The following is an 18628-nucleotide window of genomic DNA, read 5'->3' on the forward strand; positions in this document are numbered from 1 at the left end:
TGTAGTTTTTATTGTATAAATCTTTCACCTCTTTTGTTAGGTTGATTCCCAAGTATTTTATTTTTTTTTTGAGGATATTGTGAATGGGGTGGTTTTCCTCATTTCCATTTCAGAAGATTTGTCACTGATATACAGGAATGCCTTTGATTTATGCATGTTGATTTTATATCCTGCCACTTTGCTGAATTCATTTATTAGCTCTAGTAGTTTCTTTGTAGACCCTTTTGGGTCTTCTAGGTATAAGATCATATCATCCACAAATAGTGATAATTTAAGTTCTTCTTTTCCTATCTTAATGCCTTTAATTTCTTTTGTCTGTCTTATTGCTCTGGCCAGTATTTCGAGAACTATATTGAATAGAAGTGGTGAGAGAGGGCATCCCTGTCTTTTTCCAGATTTTAGAAGGAATATATCATACATAGATGGGATATAATTTCTCATTTTTCTGAGTGTACCTGTTGTAGAATCATATTGGTCATGCAGTTACATATATACTTAAGTAAAAATGTCTGTTTCGTTCTACTATCATTCCTATCCCCACATCTCCTCTCCTTCCCTCCCGTCACTTCCCGCTACCTAATCTAAGGTAACACTATTCTTCTCTAGTAGCCCCTGCCTTATTGTGAATTAGCATCTGCATATTAGAGAAAACATTTGGCCTTTGGTTTTTTGGGATTGGCTTATTTTGCTTAGCATGATATTCTCCAACTCCATCCATTTACAGGCAAATGTCATAATTTCATTCTTCTTTAAAGCTGAGTAATATTCCATTGAATATATATCATATTTTCTTTATCCATTCATCTACTGAAGGACACCTAGGTTGGTTCCATAGTTTAGCTATTGTGAATTGGGTGGCTATAAACATTGAAGTGGCTGCATCACTGAAGTATGCTGATTATAAGTCCTTTGGGTAAAAACTGAGGAGTGGGATAGCTGGGTCAAATGGTAGTTCCATTTCAAGTTTTCTGAGGAATCTCCAAACTGCTTTACATAGTGGTTGCACCAATTTGCAGTCTCATCAGCAATTGATATTTTTTCTTATATAAAATTTGAGATTATTGCAGTGCTTTGTGATAAACATGTGTCAAGGCTGAGAAACAGCTTTGTGCAGGAAAGTAATCTTTCCCAGTGGGGAGGCTGAGGATGAATCTAATAAACTATGTATAAACCATATTTATCAAGACAAAGGACAACTCACATAGTAAGACATATGAATATTTCTACTGTGTTCTTCAGAATGCCAGAGAGCACACTTTATATATGTCACTATGTCCAAGATCTTCCTTAGCTAGATCAAAATAAGGGAAAGAAGGTGGTGCTGATGGTGTGCAGGGGACTGGGATTGACATCATAACTATATAGGAAAGATCAGTGGAATGGAAGGAGAACAAGAGAAAGGGAGGAAAGAAGGGAGAGGGGAGGGAATATGCATATATAAATGTACCAAGGAAAAGTCACTTTAATGTATATGTAGAAAGCACCAAAGAAACATAAAAAAAATAAATGAGTGAGTAAAAGAAAGACTTAGAGAAGGGAGCATGGGGTGGGGGGAAGAAGCGGTGGAAAAGAGGGCGAGATGGGGTTTTTAAATCAAATTCCTTGCATGTATGATTTTGTTAAAAATGAATGCAACTATTATATATAATTATATTGATTTAAAGAAAAAAATGATGTTTCCTGGAGCTGGGCAGTGTGGTACCCAGACTTCAAAGCTCTCACTGCTTTCCTCATGTGAAAAGGTAGGGAAACTCAGGTGGATAATCCACAATCCACTATGATGAGGCAGGATAGAAGCCCCTTTAGGGGGCTACAAAATATACCTTGAAAACCATATTATCTAGATTTAGGTGGATTGATCACTAGCCAAATGGGAAACAAACACTGCTTTTCAATATAGGCAATCACTGACAGTCCCAAAAATGAGAGCCTTATGGTAAACTGGCCTGAAGAATGAAGGACTCCTTGTTTCCTCCATAGTGTAAATTTTGGGTTCTGTACTCAGAATAAGATGTAGAACTAAGTCTACACACTGAATCTCTGGCCACTTATTCAATTAATCCAGCTGCATGGATAAAGAACTCAAAAGTATGTACAATTTCTATTACTGAACCTCTAATTGCAGAAGAGAATTGAATAGTGAATTAACCACAGATGGTCATTTATGAGTTTCAGAGAGGAAGCACCAGGGAATCCACTGTGCTTCAGTAAAAGAAATAAAATAAGTGAGAGGGAAAAAGAGTAGACAATGCCACTTGCTACTTTGCTGAATTCATTTATAAGTTCTAGAAGTTTTCTGGTGGAGTTTTTTTTTTGATCTTCTAAATATAGAATCATATCCTCAGCAAACAGAGATAGTTTGCACTCTTCTTTTCCTATTCATATCCCTTTCTTTCTTTTGCCTAATTGCTCTGTCTACAGTTTCAAGGACTCTGTTGAATAAAAGTGGTGAAAAGTGGGCATCCCTGTCTTGTTCCTGTTTTTAGAGGGAATGCTCTTCAGTTTCTCTTCATTTAGAATGATGTTTGCCTTGGGATTGTTATATATAGTTTTACAGTGTTGAGGTATGTTCCTTCTATCCCTACTTTTGCTAGTGTTTTAAACATGAATAAATGCTATATTATGTCAAATGCTTTTTCTGCATCTATTGAGGTTATCATAAAGTTGTCTTTAACTCTATGTGACAAATTACATTTATTGATTTACATATGTTGAACCAATCTTGCATCCCTGGGATGAAATCCACTTGATCATGGTGCACTTATCTTTTTAATATGTTTTTGTATGCGATATGTATTTTATTAAGATTTTTTGCATGTATGTTCATCAAGGATATTGGTCTAAAATTTTCTTTCCTTGATATGTCTTTTTCTGGTTTTGGTATCAGGGTTATACTAGCTTCTCAGAATGTGTTTGAAGAGTTCCCTCCTTTTCTATTTTGTGGAATAGTTTGAGGAAGATTGGTATTAGTTCTTCTTTAAAAGTCTGGTAGAACTCAGCTGAGAATCCATCCAGTCCTGGACTTTGAAAATGTTTTTGAGAAGCATGTGCATTCATGGTTTTATATTTTCTTGTTTAATTGTCCCTTTTATTACCATGAAATGGTACTTTTATTTCTAGAAATCCCTGTTTAAAGTCTAAGTTTTTATATTAACTGAGCAATACCTGCTTTCTCTTGGTTAGTGTTTACATGATACATGTATTGGTACATGTATTGCTATATTACTTTCATCTTTTTCAACCTTTCTGTGCTTTTATATTTAAATGTTGTCTCTTATAAACAATGTATTAGTTGGTTCTTACTTTCTTTCTTAATCCATCTGCCAGTTTCTTTCAATCTGAATGTTTACATTTATTTAATGTATCTCATCTTTGTTATTTTTCTCTTACTGTTTTTGTAAGCATTAATCAAGTATTTTTATTCTATTTTCTCCACGTTGGTTTTGTTTATTTTAGAATGGTTTTAGATTTACAAAAAGTTATAAAGATAGTATAGAGAGTTTTCAAATAATCCATGTTCTATTTTCTTCATTACTAACATCTTAAATTAGTAGAACACATGCTACAATTAATATACCAATACATTATTATTGATCAAAGTCCTTATTCAAATTTTGCTGGTTTTTATCTAATGTCCTTTTTCTGTTCCATTATTCTATCCAAGATGCTACCTTATATTTAATCATCATATTTCCTTACATCTCCTGGCTATGACAGGTTCTCAAGACTAATAGTTCTGAGGAGTACTGATATTTAGTTGAATTTACTTCACTTGGGATTTGTCTGATGTTTTCCCCATGATTAGACTGAAGGTATGAGTTTTTGGTAAGAAGTTTGGAGAAGTAGCATCTCTACTAATTTTTAAATTATACATTCCTTCATTTTTCTTCCAGTTGTTACTCCAGAGATTACATATACAATTATGATTTATGATGGTATATATTAAATTAGTACTTTTAAAACCTTTCAAATGATATGAGATCCTTATAACAGTTTAACTTCATTTACCACCTTCAATAGTTTTGCTGTTTCTGTCTTACATTTCATTTTCTATGATCAAACCCATCAGATTAGTGTTGTGTTGATTTAAATAGATAACATTTATTCATATTTACTCATGTAATTGCCCCTTCTGGTGTTCTTCCTTGTTGAGATCATTTTCCTTCCCCATAAAGAACAACCTTTAGTTTTTCTTTAGTGTAGGACTATTGGATGCCTGGATGTGTCTTTTTTTACATCTTCATTTTAGAAGGAATATTTTGCATGGTAGAGAACTGTATGTTAGTAGATTATCTATCTATCTATCTATCTATCTATCTATCTATCTATCTATCTATTTATTTATATCTGTTAGAGGCCAGTAATCCTTGCTTGTTTCCTTGAAGGTAACATTATTTTTTTTCCCTGAATGCTTTTAAGATTTCTCCTTTATCTTTGGGTTTCAGTAATTTGACTGTGATGTCTCTAGATATGGTTTCTTTCTAATAATTCTAACTAGGTCATGCTGAGATTTATTAATAGGTGTTGTTGTCTTTCATCAGTTTTGGATAATTCTTGACAATAATCTTTCTGGATATTATTTTCTCATCCCTTCTTTCTCTTCCCCTTCAGAGACTCTCAGTTGTACATATTCAATAGACTGCATTCCACATAATCTGCTATTAAGCCTACCTAATACATTCTTTTTTTTAAAATATCATCTATCTGTCTATCTATCTATCTATCTATCTATCTATCTATCTATCTATTTATTTGTATGTGGTGCTGAAGATCAAACCCAGTGCCTCACAATTGCTAGGCAAGTGCTCTACAACTAAGCTATACAACCCCAGCCCCACCTAATACATTCTTAATGTAGATACTGTACTTTGTAGTTCCAGAATGTTTTTTCATAGCTTCCACTTTTTTTTGACATTTTACACCTCTTTTACATATTCCACTAATATTTTTCTTTATTTTCACTAATGTTTTTGGACAAGTTTGCTTTAAATATTTCTTTGTGGAAGGGGAATACCACACTTCTTCTCAATGAAGACAAATATCTTTATCGTTGAGAAGGTTTTATTTTTAAAATTTCTTGTGATAGAATCCATAGGGATAAGTTTCAATAGCTCAGATTCCTTTTCACTAGTTCTTGCTTTTCTCTAGAGGAAGTAGACAGACCGATGCTTCAGTAGAACGCAGGACCATATATTTATTTATTTATCTATCTTCCTATATTTCAGGAAGCTATCTTGGTTCTTATCAAGTACTTAATTTGATCAATAGCAAATTAATCAAATACATTGATTTTCTTAGCAAGAATCTTACTCTTAACTTGTTTGCTTACCATAATGCCAACAGCATGCTGGGTAACACTGTGTACACTTACAGTTTTTCCATGTTGACATTGGTGAGGCATTCCTTTTGGAACAGCATGCATTCTCTTGATGTTTACAGTATCACTTTGTGGTAGATTTCTATGCATGTGACTAAAGAAAAAACTCCATATTTTCTTTCTTTAAAAATATTTTTTTTTAGTTGTAGATGAACACCATACCTTTATTTTATTTATTATTTTTATGTGGTGCTGAGGCTCGAACCCAGTGCTTTACATGCACTAGGGAAGCCCTCCACCACTAAACTACAGCCCCAGCCCCAGCTCCATGTTTTCCGAAAACATAATTGGGGGTCTTTTCTCCTTCTCTTTGTATTATTCATTTTAGCATATTACTAGAAGATGGTGGTTCCAGCTGAAGGGGACAATTTTTTCCCTAATAGTTACGTTAAAGTCACAGTTTGATGATTCCAACATCTAGATAACCTAGGGATCTATTTCTGTTTTGTGCTTTGTCTCTTGATTATTAGTCACAGTTTCCTAATCCTTGGCATGTCTTAAATTTTACTGTATAAAGGATCTATGGAGATTTAAGTTGATATTATTTCCCTCTAGAAGAGGGTGGAGCCTTTCTTTTGTCAGGCAGGGTAAGGAGGCTCATCACCTTGATACAATAATCAATAAGAAGTTTTGTGGGATACAGCTTTCATTAGACTTAGTCAGCCTTTGACTTTAAATGCCTTAAAGCATGATCTATCGTCTTTATTGCAGCTTCATTCTTTTATGGAACTTTATCTCCAAAGCATCATTGAACCAGGGGGACATAATAGGAAACTTTTAATGCTTTTCTGTTTTATTGTTGTTTGTATTTTTTCAAGTCTTGACTTCTCCTTAAGCTTGGTCCTCTGGGTTGTCTGGTTAATAGTTCAGCAGAACTCTGTCTCCTCTAATCTGAAAGTTCTACTTCTCAGAGGTGAATGTTGTTTGTTAGCCTTCTATTTTCCAAAGGTTTAAAATATGAGGAATGTTTTAAGGTGGACTGTATTTGTTGCAGGTCCCTCACTATAGAACAGTTTGATTCCTAAGCTATGAGCCTGGAAAGATTTTATTCTGCCTTTGTGAGGTATCAACTTGTCTTGTACTGCCATAACTCTTAGCAAATGTCTCATGGTGACCATATGTTTGAACTTGTTTTCCAATCTGACATGTCAGTCTACATGGTTATCAAAACCTCTGGTTATTTCTCTTCCCCAAATAGAGTTCTCTACCTAAGATAAAACCGATCTCCAGATAATTCCAAGACTCATAAAATATGTCCAGTGAAACAAACAGCTGGCAATATTAGTTTTCATAGGTGGCTCTTATCATACTAGAATTTTAATTCATCTAGTCTTTAACTACACAGCTCTTGGATTATAAAATATGACTTTTGGTAATTTGTCATATTGTCTCAGAGAATTATGGCTTGATATGACTTATTACATCCTACTCTGAAGTAGAAATCCCCATTGCTGTTGATAGGAGCAAAAAATTTAATATATAAATGTGCCTGCTATTCCTCAAGGTCCTGTGGTTATTTTCTCATTATTATGCTCAGAATCTGGTCCCATGCATTCCTCTAATCTGGTCTTCTCATCTGGCAATGCCACTTCTATTGCTTTTGATCAAATGAGATAGCTACTCTTCCAGGGCTGAAGTAAGAGAGAACAGTCCCAAACTAATTTTTGCCACTGTTTCTCAAATATGTAACAGGCCCACAGGACAGAAGAAGCCTGCTGTAGCTTTTCATAACATTTTCTGATCATTTGGGATAAAAAGTTACCGACAAGAATAATCTGCAGCCATTGCACAGAACCTGCTTCACTCTTACTGTACCTCTGCATGGCCTGCCTATCTCTATGTGCTAGGGCTGAGTATCCACAATTACAAGTGTTCTCTACTCACTATGATTATAGAATAGGATGAAGTCAGCACATGTCCTCCCCAAAACAAGTAGGTTTTTGTCTTCTCACTTAAGGGACTTAATTGCCTACCTTCTCTGTCTTCATGTTCTATCCTAAGACTGACCATAGTTTACCATGATGGTTCACAATGATACACTTATTACCCATTGCTACAATAAGGGAGTCACACAGTGGTCAAACTTTAGAATGCTTGAATATTTTTTAAGTTTTCTGAAGAATTAAATAATACCATTTATTAAAGATCAATGGTTCACTATGAGTTTGGCTATGCTGAGCTCCTTCACTTTCTTTCTAGCTCTCTACATCAAAAGGTCCAATAATCCAGTGTCCAATATCAGTCACCTTACCACATATTTAAACTTTTTAACTTGTTGTCATCTATTCTGCAGGATCATTAGGGAAAGCATTAGTACTAGGACAAAGCATTAAAATAGTGAGCTCAAGGTTAATGTCAGGACTACCCTCTCTTACCAAGAGAATTTGTTTTCTGTGTCAATCTCAGAGGTCCTGGAGTCAGTGGTTTGATTTTTAATGTATGTACATATGTGTGCATTTATGTTAGACATGAAAGTATTTTACAAGGCAGCATTTCCTACTAACATCCAACTTCATAGGCAATTAAGAAAATTCTACATATATGAAACAATGAAGAGTGTGTGTGTGTGTACGTGTGTGTGTGAAAGAGAGAGGGAGGAAGAATAAAGGAAAGAGAAGGATTGAGAAAATGAAACACTGCTATTAATTTTAAAAATAAATAATAATTATAAAGTAGTGATATTTGAATAATTTGCATTATAATTCATTTGTTATCATAAGCATAATATAGAAGCAAAATTAAAATATTTTAATTTTGAGTCCATTGCTCAACTGAACTATTTAGCCTTAGACAGACCATGGATTCAGTGACCCAACACCAAAATAACACTGGGTAATGTGAAAAGAAATGGAAACCCAGATAAATGTAAGCTTTACATCCTTCATAAGTATTCGTTTCACTGATGACTCTTGTCAATCACAGTTCTTTACCCTAAAGTATCTATATTTAAGCATTACATGCTCAGTTTATCAGTACCCAGTGGACATAATTTCTAGCCTATTTTGTATCTCTGAAATCAGCAATCAGGTTCCTCAAATCCATTAGGAACAGTTGAAGGAATGTAGATTTAGTGTGCAGATTAAAGACTTGTGGAAGTGCTATTATATGTGTCTTTGCATATTTGAAGTAACATTATGTAGCGTAAGATTAGATTAAAATACACTTGAACCAATAAAAAAAATTGTGAGAAGGCAGATTTCAATTCAACATAGAAACTCTGATATATTTGTTAAGATGAATAAGCTTATTTTTGTATGGTGATGAGCTCCCTGTCACTGATTGTGATAAGCAGATTCTAGAAGTCTTTGAGTATGATTATTGAAGTTGTTCTTAAAGTGGCTGGGGAAGTGACATGTGCATTCTTTCTGTAAGAATCTATGATTTCACATTTTAGAATGGTATGTAACTATTTTTAAAAGTAGCTTAGATAATGCAAAACTTGTTGCAGTGTTTGCTTCTGAAATAAATTTCAAACTCATAAGTACATCTCAGAGAAAAAAACAGAACCTAATTCTGCCACAATAAAAAGAAAGAAAAAGACACTTCAGAATTCCTAGGCATTTTCAAAAGCTTATCATATGAATAAAATTGTTGCAGTTTTTGAGAAAATGTAAACACTAATATACCTTCTGCTAACAGGCAGCACCAAGTTTACAGTACATTTTAAAATTCTACAATTTATTTGGGGTAAAAATGGGAGTTCATAACCCACTTGAATCTAAAGTATGAAATATGATATGTCAAGAGCTTTGTAATGTTTTGAACAACCAATAAAAAAAAAGAAAAAAAATTCTCCAATTTACCTCTAACTTTCTGAGAAGGAATATTTCTGGGCTATAATCAAAGTCCTGTTGTTTGAGCATACAGTGCTTTGTTTTCTATTAGAGGTTAGCACTCTTTCCCATGTAGATATTCTTTGAATTATACTGAACATGTTTAAACTTGCAAAACCAATCTAACACCTTCAGAAAAACTAATGACCAAATAAAACAATTCCCCTTGCCTTTCCTGAGAAATGGATGGCCTTGTCATACATATATCTCCGACACCTGCATTTCAGCTGCATGTTTTTGTTATAGAAAAAGGACATGCTTTTTTCAAATCCTGATTTTCTTCTTTTCATTTCTTTGAGCTGAATTTAGAAAAAACAGATATCAACAATGTGAAACTCATCTTTTTCCCCTTTTGGCAAAAATATTTTAATAAAACTTCTCAGCTAGTTTTTGCTTTGTGTATGTATGTGTGTATGCGACACAAACACACACATAATTTTGTACATATCATACATAATGAGATAGATACATTATACACACACACACACACACGCACATACACACACATACACACACAAAGTGGTTTCTTAGGGCATAAGTTGATAGGGCAGGACTAGAAACCATGACAATTGGTTACTGATAAAATAAACAGAGGTTGTAATGCATGGAAATGTCAGATACTCAGAGGCACGAACTAGGACTGACACAGTCATCAGTGCAACTAGACTTGATGTGAAATGGAAAATGCAAGCTCACATTTTTTCAGAATATTTTATTCCTTTTCATATTACCTATTTTATGTATAAATACATGAAATATGTATTTATAAGAGAAAAAGAATTAAACATGTCTGCTTTCTCATCAGTGTATCCTAGACAGTACCTCACAGAATCCAAAGGAAAACAACAAGTATTATAGTTAAAGTGTGAGCTAGTTTTGTGGCTGAGTTCATGAAAAGTTTTATGTGAGTATCACTGGCTAGGGAAATCTACATTCAAGTGTGTTTTTTTTTTTTTTTGATAAAATTCTGGAGCCAAAGTCAAATACTGGAATGTGTTGTTTTTTTCCAGATTACATTTCCCACCTTACTTCCTCCTAGCAACTGTGAAAAACAGCTGAAAAATAAATTTCTCAGGTAACCTATTAACATAGCATAGATGGTATGGTTTGCAGAATAGTGATAAATCACAGACTCTTATTTTCCAGTATGATCCTGATTTTTGAATAATTATTTTGAATCAATATGACTCGATCAGTATATAATTAAATATCACTTATTTAAACATTAGAAATGAAGAATAACAAAAATATGTGATGGCAGAAAACTTTATAACATTAAATAATGAAGTTGGTAAAAAGGATAAAAGTTAATGACATAGAAAATTATCTTAGTATGGTACAGAAAGAACATCAACAACAAGTAAAAACAATTATATTCAATTGTAAATATTAAAAGCATTCCATCTAAAATTAAGTATGCTACTATCACTAATTTTGTTCAAAATAGAACAGAGAACCCAGTTCAAAATGTTCATCAAGATAAAAGAGAAAGAAAGTATATATGCATTAGATGTTTAACTGTTCAGTGTAAGCATAGTTTAACAAAGATGTCAAACTATACTTATAATCATCTTCACTGAAAGCACCTAAGACCATTTAAATATTAAACTTAATTAGATTATTTAGTATGGTTGTTAAATATTAGATCATTTTCCCACATTATACTATATTTCTATAAGACAACAGTAAATAATCTTTATAAATGCAACAATGCTGTATAATAAATATTTGGAAAAAATGGGCTTTTACTTGAAAAAAGTTGTGAGTCCTTTGTAACACAATATAAAGGGTAGACTCTAGTTAAAGACCTACATGTGAAAGGTAAAACCACAATGTAAACATAGAAAAAAAAAATCTAAGTGAAAACCTGTGTGGTCTGGGAGTGGTGAAGAACTTTTTAAAATGAAATTTCAAAACAAATGGTAAAGCAAGAATTTGATTCAGGTACTAAGAATTTCTTATAACAGAGAACATGATAGACAAATAATAGAGCAGAGGTCCTCAAAATAGCTAAGATACTTGTGAAACAGAACAAGCTAGAGGGAAGATTTAAAAGCTTATAAATATAAAGGCTTGGTGTTTGGCCTAAGAATAGGCAAATAAACCAATGGAATCAAATTAAGAACTCAGATATAGAGCATAAGGGAATTTAAATATGACAGATTGGTATCATACATCAGTAGAGAAATGATTAATAAATGGAAAAAATTAAATAGCAAAAATTCCTCAAAGAAATTGGCTCCCTACATGGCACACAGCAAAACAAAACAAAACAAAACAAAAACTTCATAAAACAATATAACATAAGTCAATTCCAAAGACCTTTAAAACTATTTGAAAAATATATAAGAAGTTATCTTTGTGACCCTGAGAATAGAGAGAAATTTCTTTAACAGTACATACCAGAAAAATGAAGAAAATGAAGAACTATTTTCATTAAAAGATACAATGAAGTAAAAAGGCAGACTTCAAACAGTGATGAGAATGGCTATTCATATAATTAACAGAAAAAGTAATCACCAGAAAAATATTATAAACTCTTAAAAATTAACAAAAATATCATAGAAAAATATATAAAATTTGTAAATAAGTATTCAACAAATGAAAAAACTCAATGGCCAATATACCTATAGACAAAGCCATATTCAACCCCCATCACAGTAATGGAAATTAAAACCCCACTGTGGTGTTATTTTATAGTTACAAGACTAGCAAATTATAAAAGACTGAAAAGATCAAATGCGATAGACAAAATTACTGAAAAATCAGTACAGTCATTTAGGGAAATAGTTTGGTTTAGGTAATCAACTTCAAGATGTACTTTTCCTATGATCTCGCAAGTTTCTATTGGCAATTATTCCAGAAGACACGAAAATGTTTACAGTAGCATTGTTTATAACAATGAAAAGGTCAGATAACTCAATTCATCCACAGGAGAATGAACAAATTTTAGTACATTCATATAATTGACTATAGTACAGCAATAAAAAATAAACAAATGTCACTATATTTACTGAAATAGATAGATTTGAGAAACCTAATACTGAGTGGCAAAGCAAATGTGGAATATGTACATTTGTTACCATCACAAAAGTGCAAAAACAAGCAAAAATAAATAATGTTGATTAAGTATATATGTATATCTATACAGAAATGATAAATAAAATATTTGGGGGGAGGCAAGAGGCAAACAAAGAGAAGTACAGAAAGTGCTTCAATAATATTGTTAATTGAGATATCTGATTCCCAATCCTGTGTGTATTAGGTCTAGCCACTGTTACTGTAGGCCTCACAGCAGAAAGCTGTCCTTCCTATGCCAGACTTGCTGCACAGGCAGTATTTACAGTCTCCACAGGGAGTGGCAGTCAAGGTCTCAAGGTCAGTGGATGCTCTTTCACAGCATCTTCATTGCAAGGTTCTTTATCTGAGACAGTGCACAGAGGTCTTTTTCAGTTGCCTCTGCTGATGCCTCTTTTTGGGGATTAGAAGAGGATAACTTGAGGGGACTTTTCTCCATTGTGACTCCATATCCAATTTTTTTTTCTCACTAGTAGCCCTTCCTCCATGTTATTCTCCCCCTGACTCCAGGACCCATAAAACTGTTGGAGACTTAGTTTCTGTACAGTGAGCCAATCCCCACATCTGCTCTGCTCCACCTGACCCTGGGCCAGTATGCTTATTCTATGGAGAAAATGGAAAAGGGAGTATGCATTTTCTCTAGGTTTAGATTTGCTTATGCCATTGTAGCAAGTGATTGAAAGCTTAATTCTCTCCTTTTTGGTGTGTTGCTTTACCTTACTTAGTTACCTGACAGTTCAGCTCTTGTCCAGTTCAGCTGAGCTTGTGATACTACAATACTTCTTAAATTGAATGATGTAATAAAACTATTTTGAACTTCTACCATAAAAATGTATGATATAATCAAGTTTTACTTTAAACACATACATGTGTGTATGTTGCATGTGATGCTCTCACACCCTCACTTTTCTATGGATGCCTAATGATATGCATTTACATGTATTTATATGTAGGTGTTAATGTCTGGGTTGTACTACATTTAATTTTATCATGCACTAAAGCAGGAACATACTGTATGTCATTGCTTGTTTTTCTAAAACACTAAGTTCAAAGGTATCTTAATATTGTACCATATAATCCATCTTAATTTGTTTAGTCTCCTGTGTAAGTATTAAATTTTTTTTAAATCAAGGTCTATGGCACTCTTCTGCTCCACATAGGACAAATAAAACAAAAATCACAAAGGAACACCTATTTGAATTATTGCTTCACTTTTACTTCAGAATAGAAAAAGACAAAGGAAAATGTGGGATTATTGTATTTAAATAAACTGAATGTAAGGTAGAAGACAAAATAAAGGAAACTTCTTTTTAAAATTTCTTTTTAGTTGTTGATAGACCTTTTTTATTTATTTATATGTGGTGTTGAGAATGGAACCCAGTGCCTCACACATGCCAGCCAAGTGCACTACTACTGAGCCACGGCCCTCACCCAGGATACAGGGAACTTCTTAAAGAACAAAAACCAAATTATAAATATTCTCCTTTTGGGTATGAATTCTTTATGTAAAGCTGATTTTTCTCATATTTGATTTTCTATTATATTTTGGGCTAAATGTTATAGTTTTAAACCTATTTATACCAAATCCTAGATAATATTTTTAGATACTAACCAAATTATAAAGACATAAGGGCTTACTGAGTATCCTTAAACTATTTTATTCATTTGAACCAGTGTACAAAGTTATATTGGTCCTTCACTTACTTCCTTCAAACTTAAGAGATTTAGTGTATCAATTTATTTTTTGCCTCCACCATACAGGCTCTGCCTCTGTCTGCTTTGGGTCTTTGTCATCACTGTATTGGTCTTATTTTCTTATGTAGAAGTTCCTTCTGTTCTCTGAAGATTATGATTCCCCTATCTGGCCCCATAATATCATAAGTTGTAAATGCTAAAACTACATAGTAATTCATGCTCTTACAAACCAAGAATTTATAAAAGATGACTTTATATTTTATGTCCATGTTGTATGGTCATACAGTAACACATTCTTTAAGCTCAAAATGGCATTAGTTTCATTCAGTCTTTACAACTAGTATATTAATTAGGTGGGGCAGATAAAATTTACACTTTATCTGAATACAAGCAATAGAGGTGCTCATGACATTCCTTAAATCATATAGCTACTTAGACCTGAACCTAGACACTGGTATACCATTCTCAGACCATTGTTCAGTTCTGTGATACCCTCTACTCCAAGGCTCTGTCACTTTCTACTTGTCCTAAACTTGTGCTAGAATTATAATATATTAAACTACATAAATTTAGCTTATGATAATTGAATTAATAAAAATTTTTATTAAGAGTACTAGTGCTTTTGTCAAATAGTTTTTATCAAATCTGATACTTGTGGGATGCCTGTTTATCATCTATATATTAACCACTGATGGAAAGGCAAAGTTAATTTATTTTTATTTTTATGAATTTTTAACTGATATACGTATTAATGAGGTATGATATTATGTTTTTGATACAGCATATATTGTAATGTTTAAATCAGGTTAGATATATCTATCTCCTCAAACATCTATCACTTCTTTATGGTGAAAATATGCACGATCTTTTCTTCTAGCTTTTTGAAATATACAGTACATTATTATTATCTATAGTATATTCAATAGCACACCTGAACTTCTTACTTTTATCTAACTGTAACTTAGAACCCAATGACCAATCTTTCTCCATCCACCTTCCCTCTTATTCTCCCCAGGAAAGTCAATTTAATACTGGTTTCTCTCAAATTTGCTTTCAATGTATAGACTTCATTTTCTTCATATGTATATTTGTAGCTTTCAGCAAGGAGATATTTAGCAAAACCTTTACTTAAATTAGATCAATACAGAAATATATCCACTAACATTTTTAAGACAGGAAGAAATTAGGTATAAGAACAGGCTTGGAAAAATTGACAGTTACAAGAATTTTATTTTGGGTTGGGGATGGGTAGGTATTAGTTTCCTTACCTCCAAAAAGATGAAAAGCTTTTCTGCAGCTTGGTAGAGGCCATTTTGCAGAGCTGGACTTCTGAAAGCTTTGTTTAATTTTCAAATATTCTTTAGTAAAGAATGTTTTTGTGGCATTGTTCAGTTCTGGAGTAAAGCAAAAGAAAACAGTATCTTAAAAATTAATTGGAGTAAAATGGCAAGAACATGAGAGATTATTGGTGCAATATTTTGATAATAAATTCAGATCTCTTTAAATCCATGAAGACAAAAGTAGATTCAGAAAAAAATTCAAAAAGATTTTTAAAATTTCAAACAAATGTAGCCAAACTCACACATGATGAAACTTTGATATAACTATACAAGGAACATTCATTTACTGAGTAGCTTTGACATCAGGTACTATAGGTACGCAGGACACAAGGATAAGTAAACATAATCCCTCCCCTCCAGAAAACTACAGACTAAAATATGGAAATAACCAGGTGGATTGAAAAAAGGGAAGTCATGTGTTATGGGTTTAGCAACAGAATAGCTAGAATTGCCGCAGTCTGGCTGGGCACAATTCAGGAGCCACTTGTCAAAAGAAACAAACTTTATTTTTAGAACACACACACCAAACCACACAGCTCCTCAGGAAAAACCTTCAGAGCCCAATTGCCACCACCAGCTTCCCACAAGCCTCTCTACCTCCCCCATTCCTCCTGCTCTTGAGGCTGATTGGCTGGGTCTCGAGGGCAGAGCCAAAAAAAAGTCCCCCAATGAGCAGCTCCGTGGTCTGAAAGGGCGGGAAACAGCCCAATGAGCGTCACTGCAGAGGAGCCAATCAGTTGGCAGCTAGAGGTTTGCTGGGGCCACTGTGAGTCAATCATCAGCTGGCAGCTGGAAGTTTGCTCTGCCCCTTTGGCTGTGGCTCTCAACAAGAATACAATCAGGGTTTAGGAGTGAGTGAAAATAAAAAGTCATTTGATGTAGAACTTTTTACTTCATAATCTATTTCATTCTATATGTGATATATTGAGCATCTTACTGAGTCTAATGTTGCAGATTTGAGAGTTGTAAAACTGTAAAAATAAATTCTCAACCCTCAGAAGCTTTGCAAGTGATTTTAAAAGGGTATTCATCTGAAGTATACACAGATCAATCAGAGACCACACTTGATCTTCTCTGTAGTGGAGTCTCTGTATAAAAGCCAAGGAAAGAAAGTTATGATCAGTATCATACCCTTCATTGAAGAAGTTCTTAGGTCAGTGCAGAGTTGGTAACTGACCTGAGAATAAATGAAGCTTTCATCAGCCAACCCCTCTTACTTTCATTCTATAGTTATCTCCTGACACACTTCCTCAGCTTCCTTTCTACCTTAAGCTTGGAGCTTCAGCAATACAGTTTCTGTATTTTCCCAATCTCTACCTTAGATTGATTCTTACTTACAAAATTCAAAGAGAAAACTAATTCACAGAGTTTATATTCAACAACAGGAACAATGTAAAAAATAGACTACTCCAGATAAGTGAGGTTATGTTTTAAGCTGAAGCTACAACTCCGTTGATGATTCAACACCCATGAACCAAAAATCCAAGCATATAAGGTAGGGAAATAAAGGTACTTGGGGATTTGGGGAAGTGAAACCAAGAAAGTATATAAGCAGCTTCTCAGCATGGTGGGTGGGAAAAAAAATGAAAAGGAGACTTCACTGGGAACTAATGCTGGACATCAAAGCCGATTGGGGACTCAGGAGACTGAGTATAATAATATAAGGAACAAATCCCCACTGGCAACTGGGGAGGCCTGTGGCATGTTTGGATACTAAGAGATCTGAGATCAGAGACACTGCTTGATACATTATCCTTGTGTGGGAAAGGGGCTGTCTCTCTCCTAGCTGTTCGTGGACAGAGAAAGTAGCCTTTCTACAGTGCATCATGGGGCTGGCAGCCATGGAGGCTAATTCCCGGCAAATCAAGGCTTGACAAACCCACACCACATGGCATAGAGAGTGATTAAGTGATCAGGAGAGGGTAAGATGCAGAAAGGGATTGAGGCTACACCCCTCCACTCCAGTCAGGCTGCTCACAGGACTGGCTGGGAGGGATACACCCAACGTGGAGTTTGAAAGGACAGGGATGAGAGAGATTGAGGTTAAAGATTGAACCTGAGAGACAGAAACACAAGAGTCTACAGATGATGAAGGGGAGAAAGAATTGACTGTTATGCCACACAGGTGGAACCCAGAGTCTCCCAGCATGGACAGGCAACTGCTGGGCCTTAGAGGTGCACTGATTTAAAATCTCTAGACAAATCACCACTCAATGAAAAAACTGCATCCTATCTAGGCCTAAGCCCTGCCTGCAGGAAGTCTGTCTACAGGATCTCCTCTCACATTCCAGTGACCCCACCCTGAGGGTGCAACAGGCATCATATTCCAGTCCACCCTACCCAACACTGCTAACAAGGGAAGACAAGAATTTTTTGAAATCCAAGAGAAATGATTCTTTAACTTTCCATTGAGAACTTTTTTTTCCATCTTCTTTTCTGTTTAATTGTGACAAGAATGGACCATACACACACACACACCTCTTTTTCCAAATTTCTAGCATTATTTAAGGGCAGTTATCTTCCATCACACAGTCTTTTAAGGGATAGAATGTTTGATTAATATATTTTGTATTCTTTTAATTTTACATATACAATTTTTATTTTTCTCTCACTTAAAATTTCCCTTGATTCTCTTTCTCTATTTTGTCTGCTAACAGAAAATTTGTATTGATTTCTCATTCACTCATCCTTCGATTTTTTTGCTTCTATTTTCTATCTTCCTCCCTCATAATCATCATATGTAACATCGCTTCTATTTTAACCCTTTTCAACATTTGAAATTATTAACAATTTTGTAAATTTACTATTTTTAGTGTGGTTAATAACTAATCACATCATTTTTGTTTATTGTGATAATTATCATTGTAGACATCATAGAAGGAACTATTTGGTTTAATGGTGTATATTATTTGCATTAGTTATTATTATTATTTGTCTCCCCATAAATTGAGGTATTAGAAACCTTCAAGGATACTATAAGTCCACAGGGACACTCCTGCTCCAGACTATTAGATGTGTAGATACAAAAACAACATGAAAAAGCAAGGGAAAAATCACTCCAAACAAACCAAAATACACCAATAACAGAATCCATCAGGTGGAACCAATGTCAGAGAAGGAGTTTAGGAAGTTCACTATTAAACTGATCTGTGAGGTAAAGAGTGTTGAAAGGAATGAAATCAGAGAGAAAATACAAGACATGAAAGATCACTTCAATAATGAGATAGAGATTCTAAAAAAAAAAAAATCAAGCAGAAATTATAGAAATGAAGGACTCAAAAAAAAAAAAAAAAAAAACGAATTAA

At 34.0% G+C, this 18628-nt stretch overlaps 1 protein-coding gene across 1 annotated transcript in view; it reads right to left on the reverse strand.

The window, feature by feature from the left end:
• Positions 1–18628, reverse strand: part of Rnf180 (ring finger protein 180) — a 218695-nt gene that overhangs the window by 19840 nt on the left and 180227 nt on the right. The window contains exon 7 of the mRNA XM_048806108.1: positions 15252–15377. Within this exon, the coding sequence (XP_048662065.1) occupies positions 15252–15377 (126 nt within the window). The remainder of the gene's footprint in view (positions 1–15251; positions 15378–18628) is intronic.

Source organism: Marmota marmota, unplaced genomic scaffold (assembly GCF_001458135.2).
Source record: "Marmota marmota marmota unplaced genomic scaffold, marMar, whole genome shotgun sequence".
NCBI classification, from domain to species: domain Eukaryota; kingdom Metazoa; phylum Chordata; class Mammalia; order Rodentia; family Sciuridae; genus Marmota; species Marmota marmota.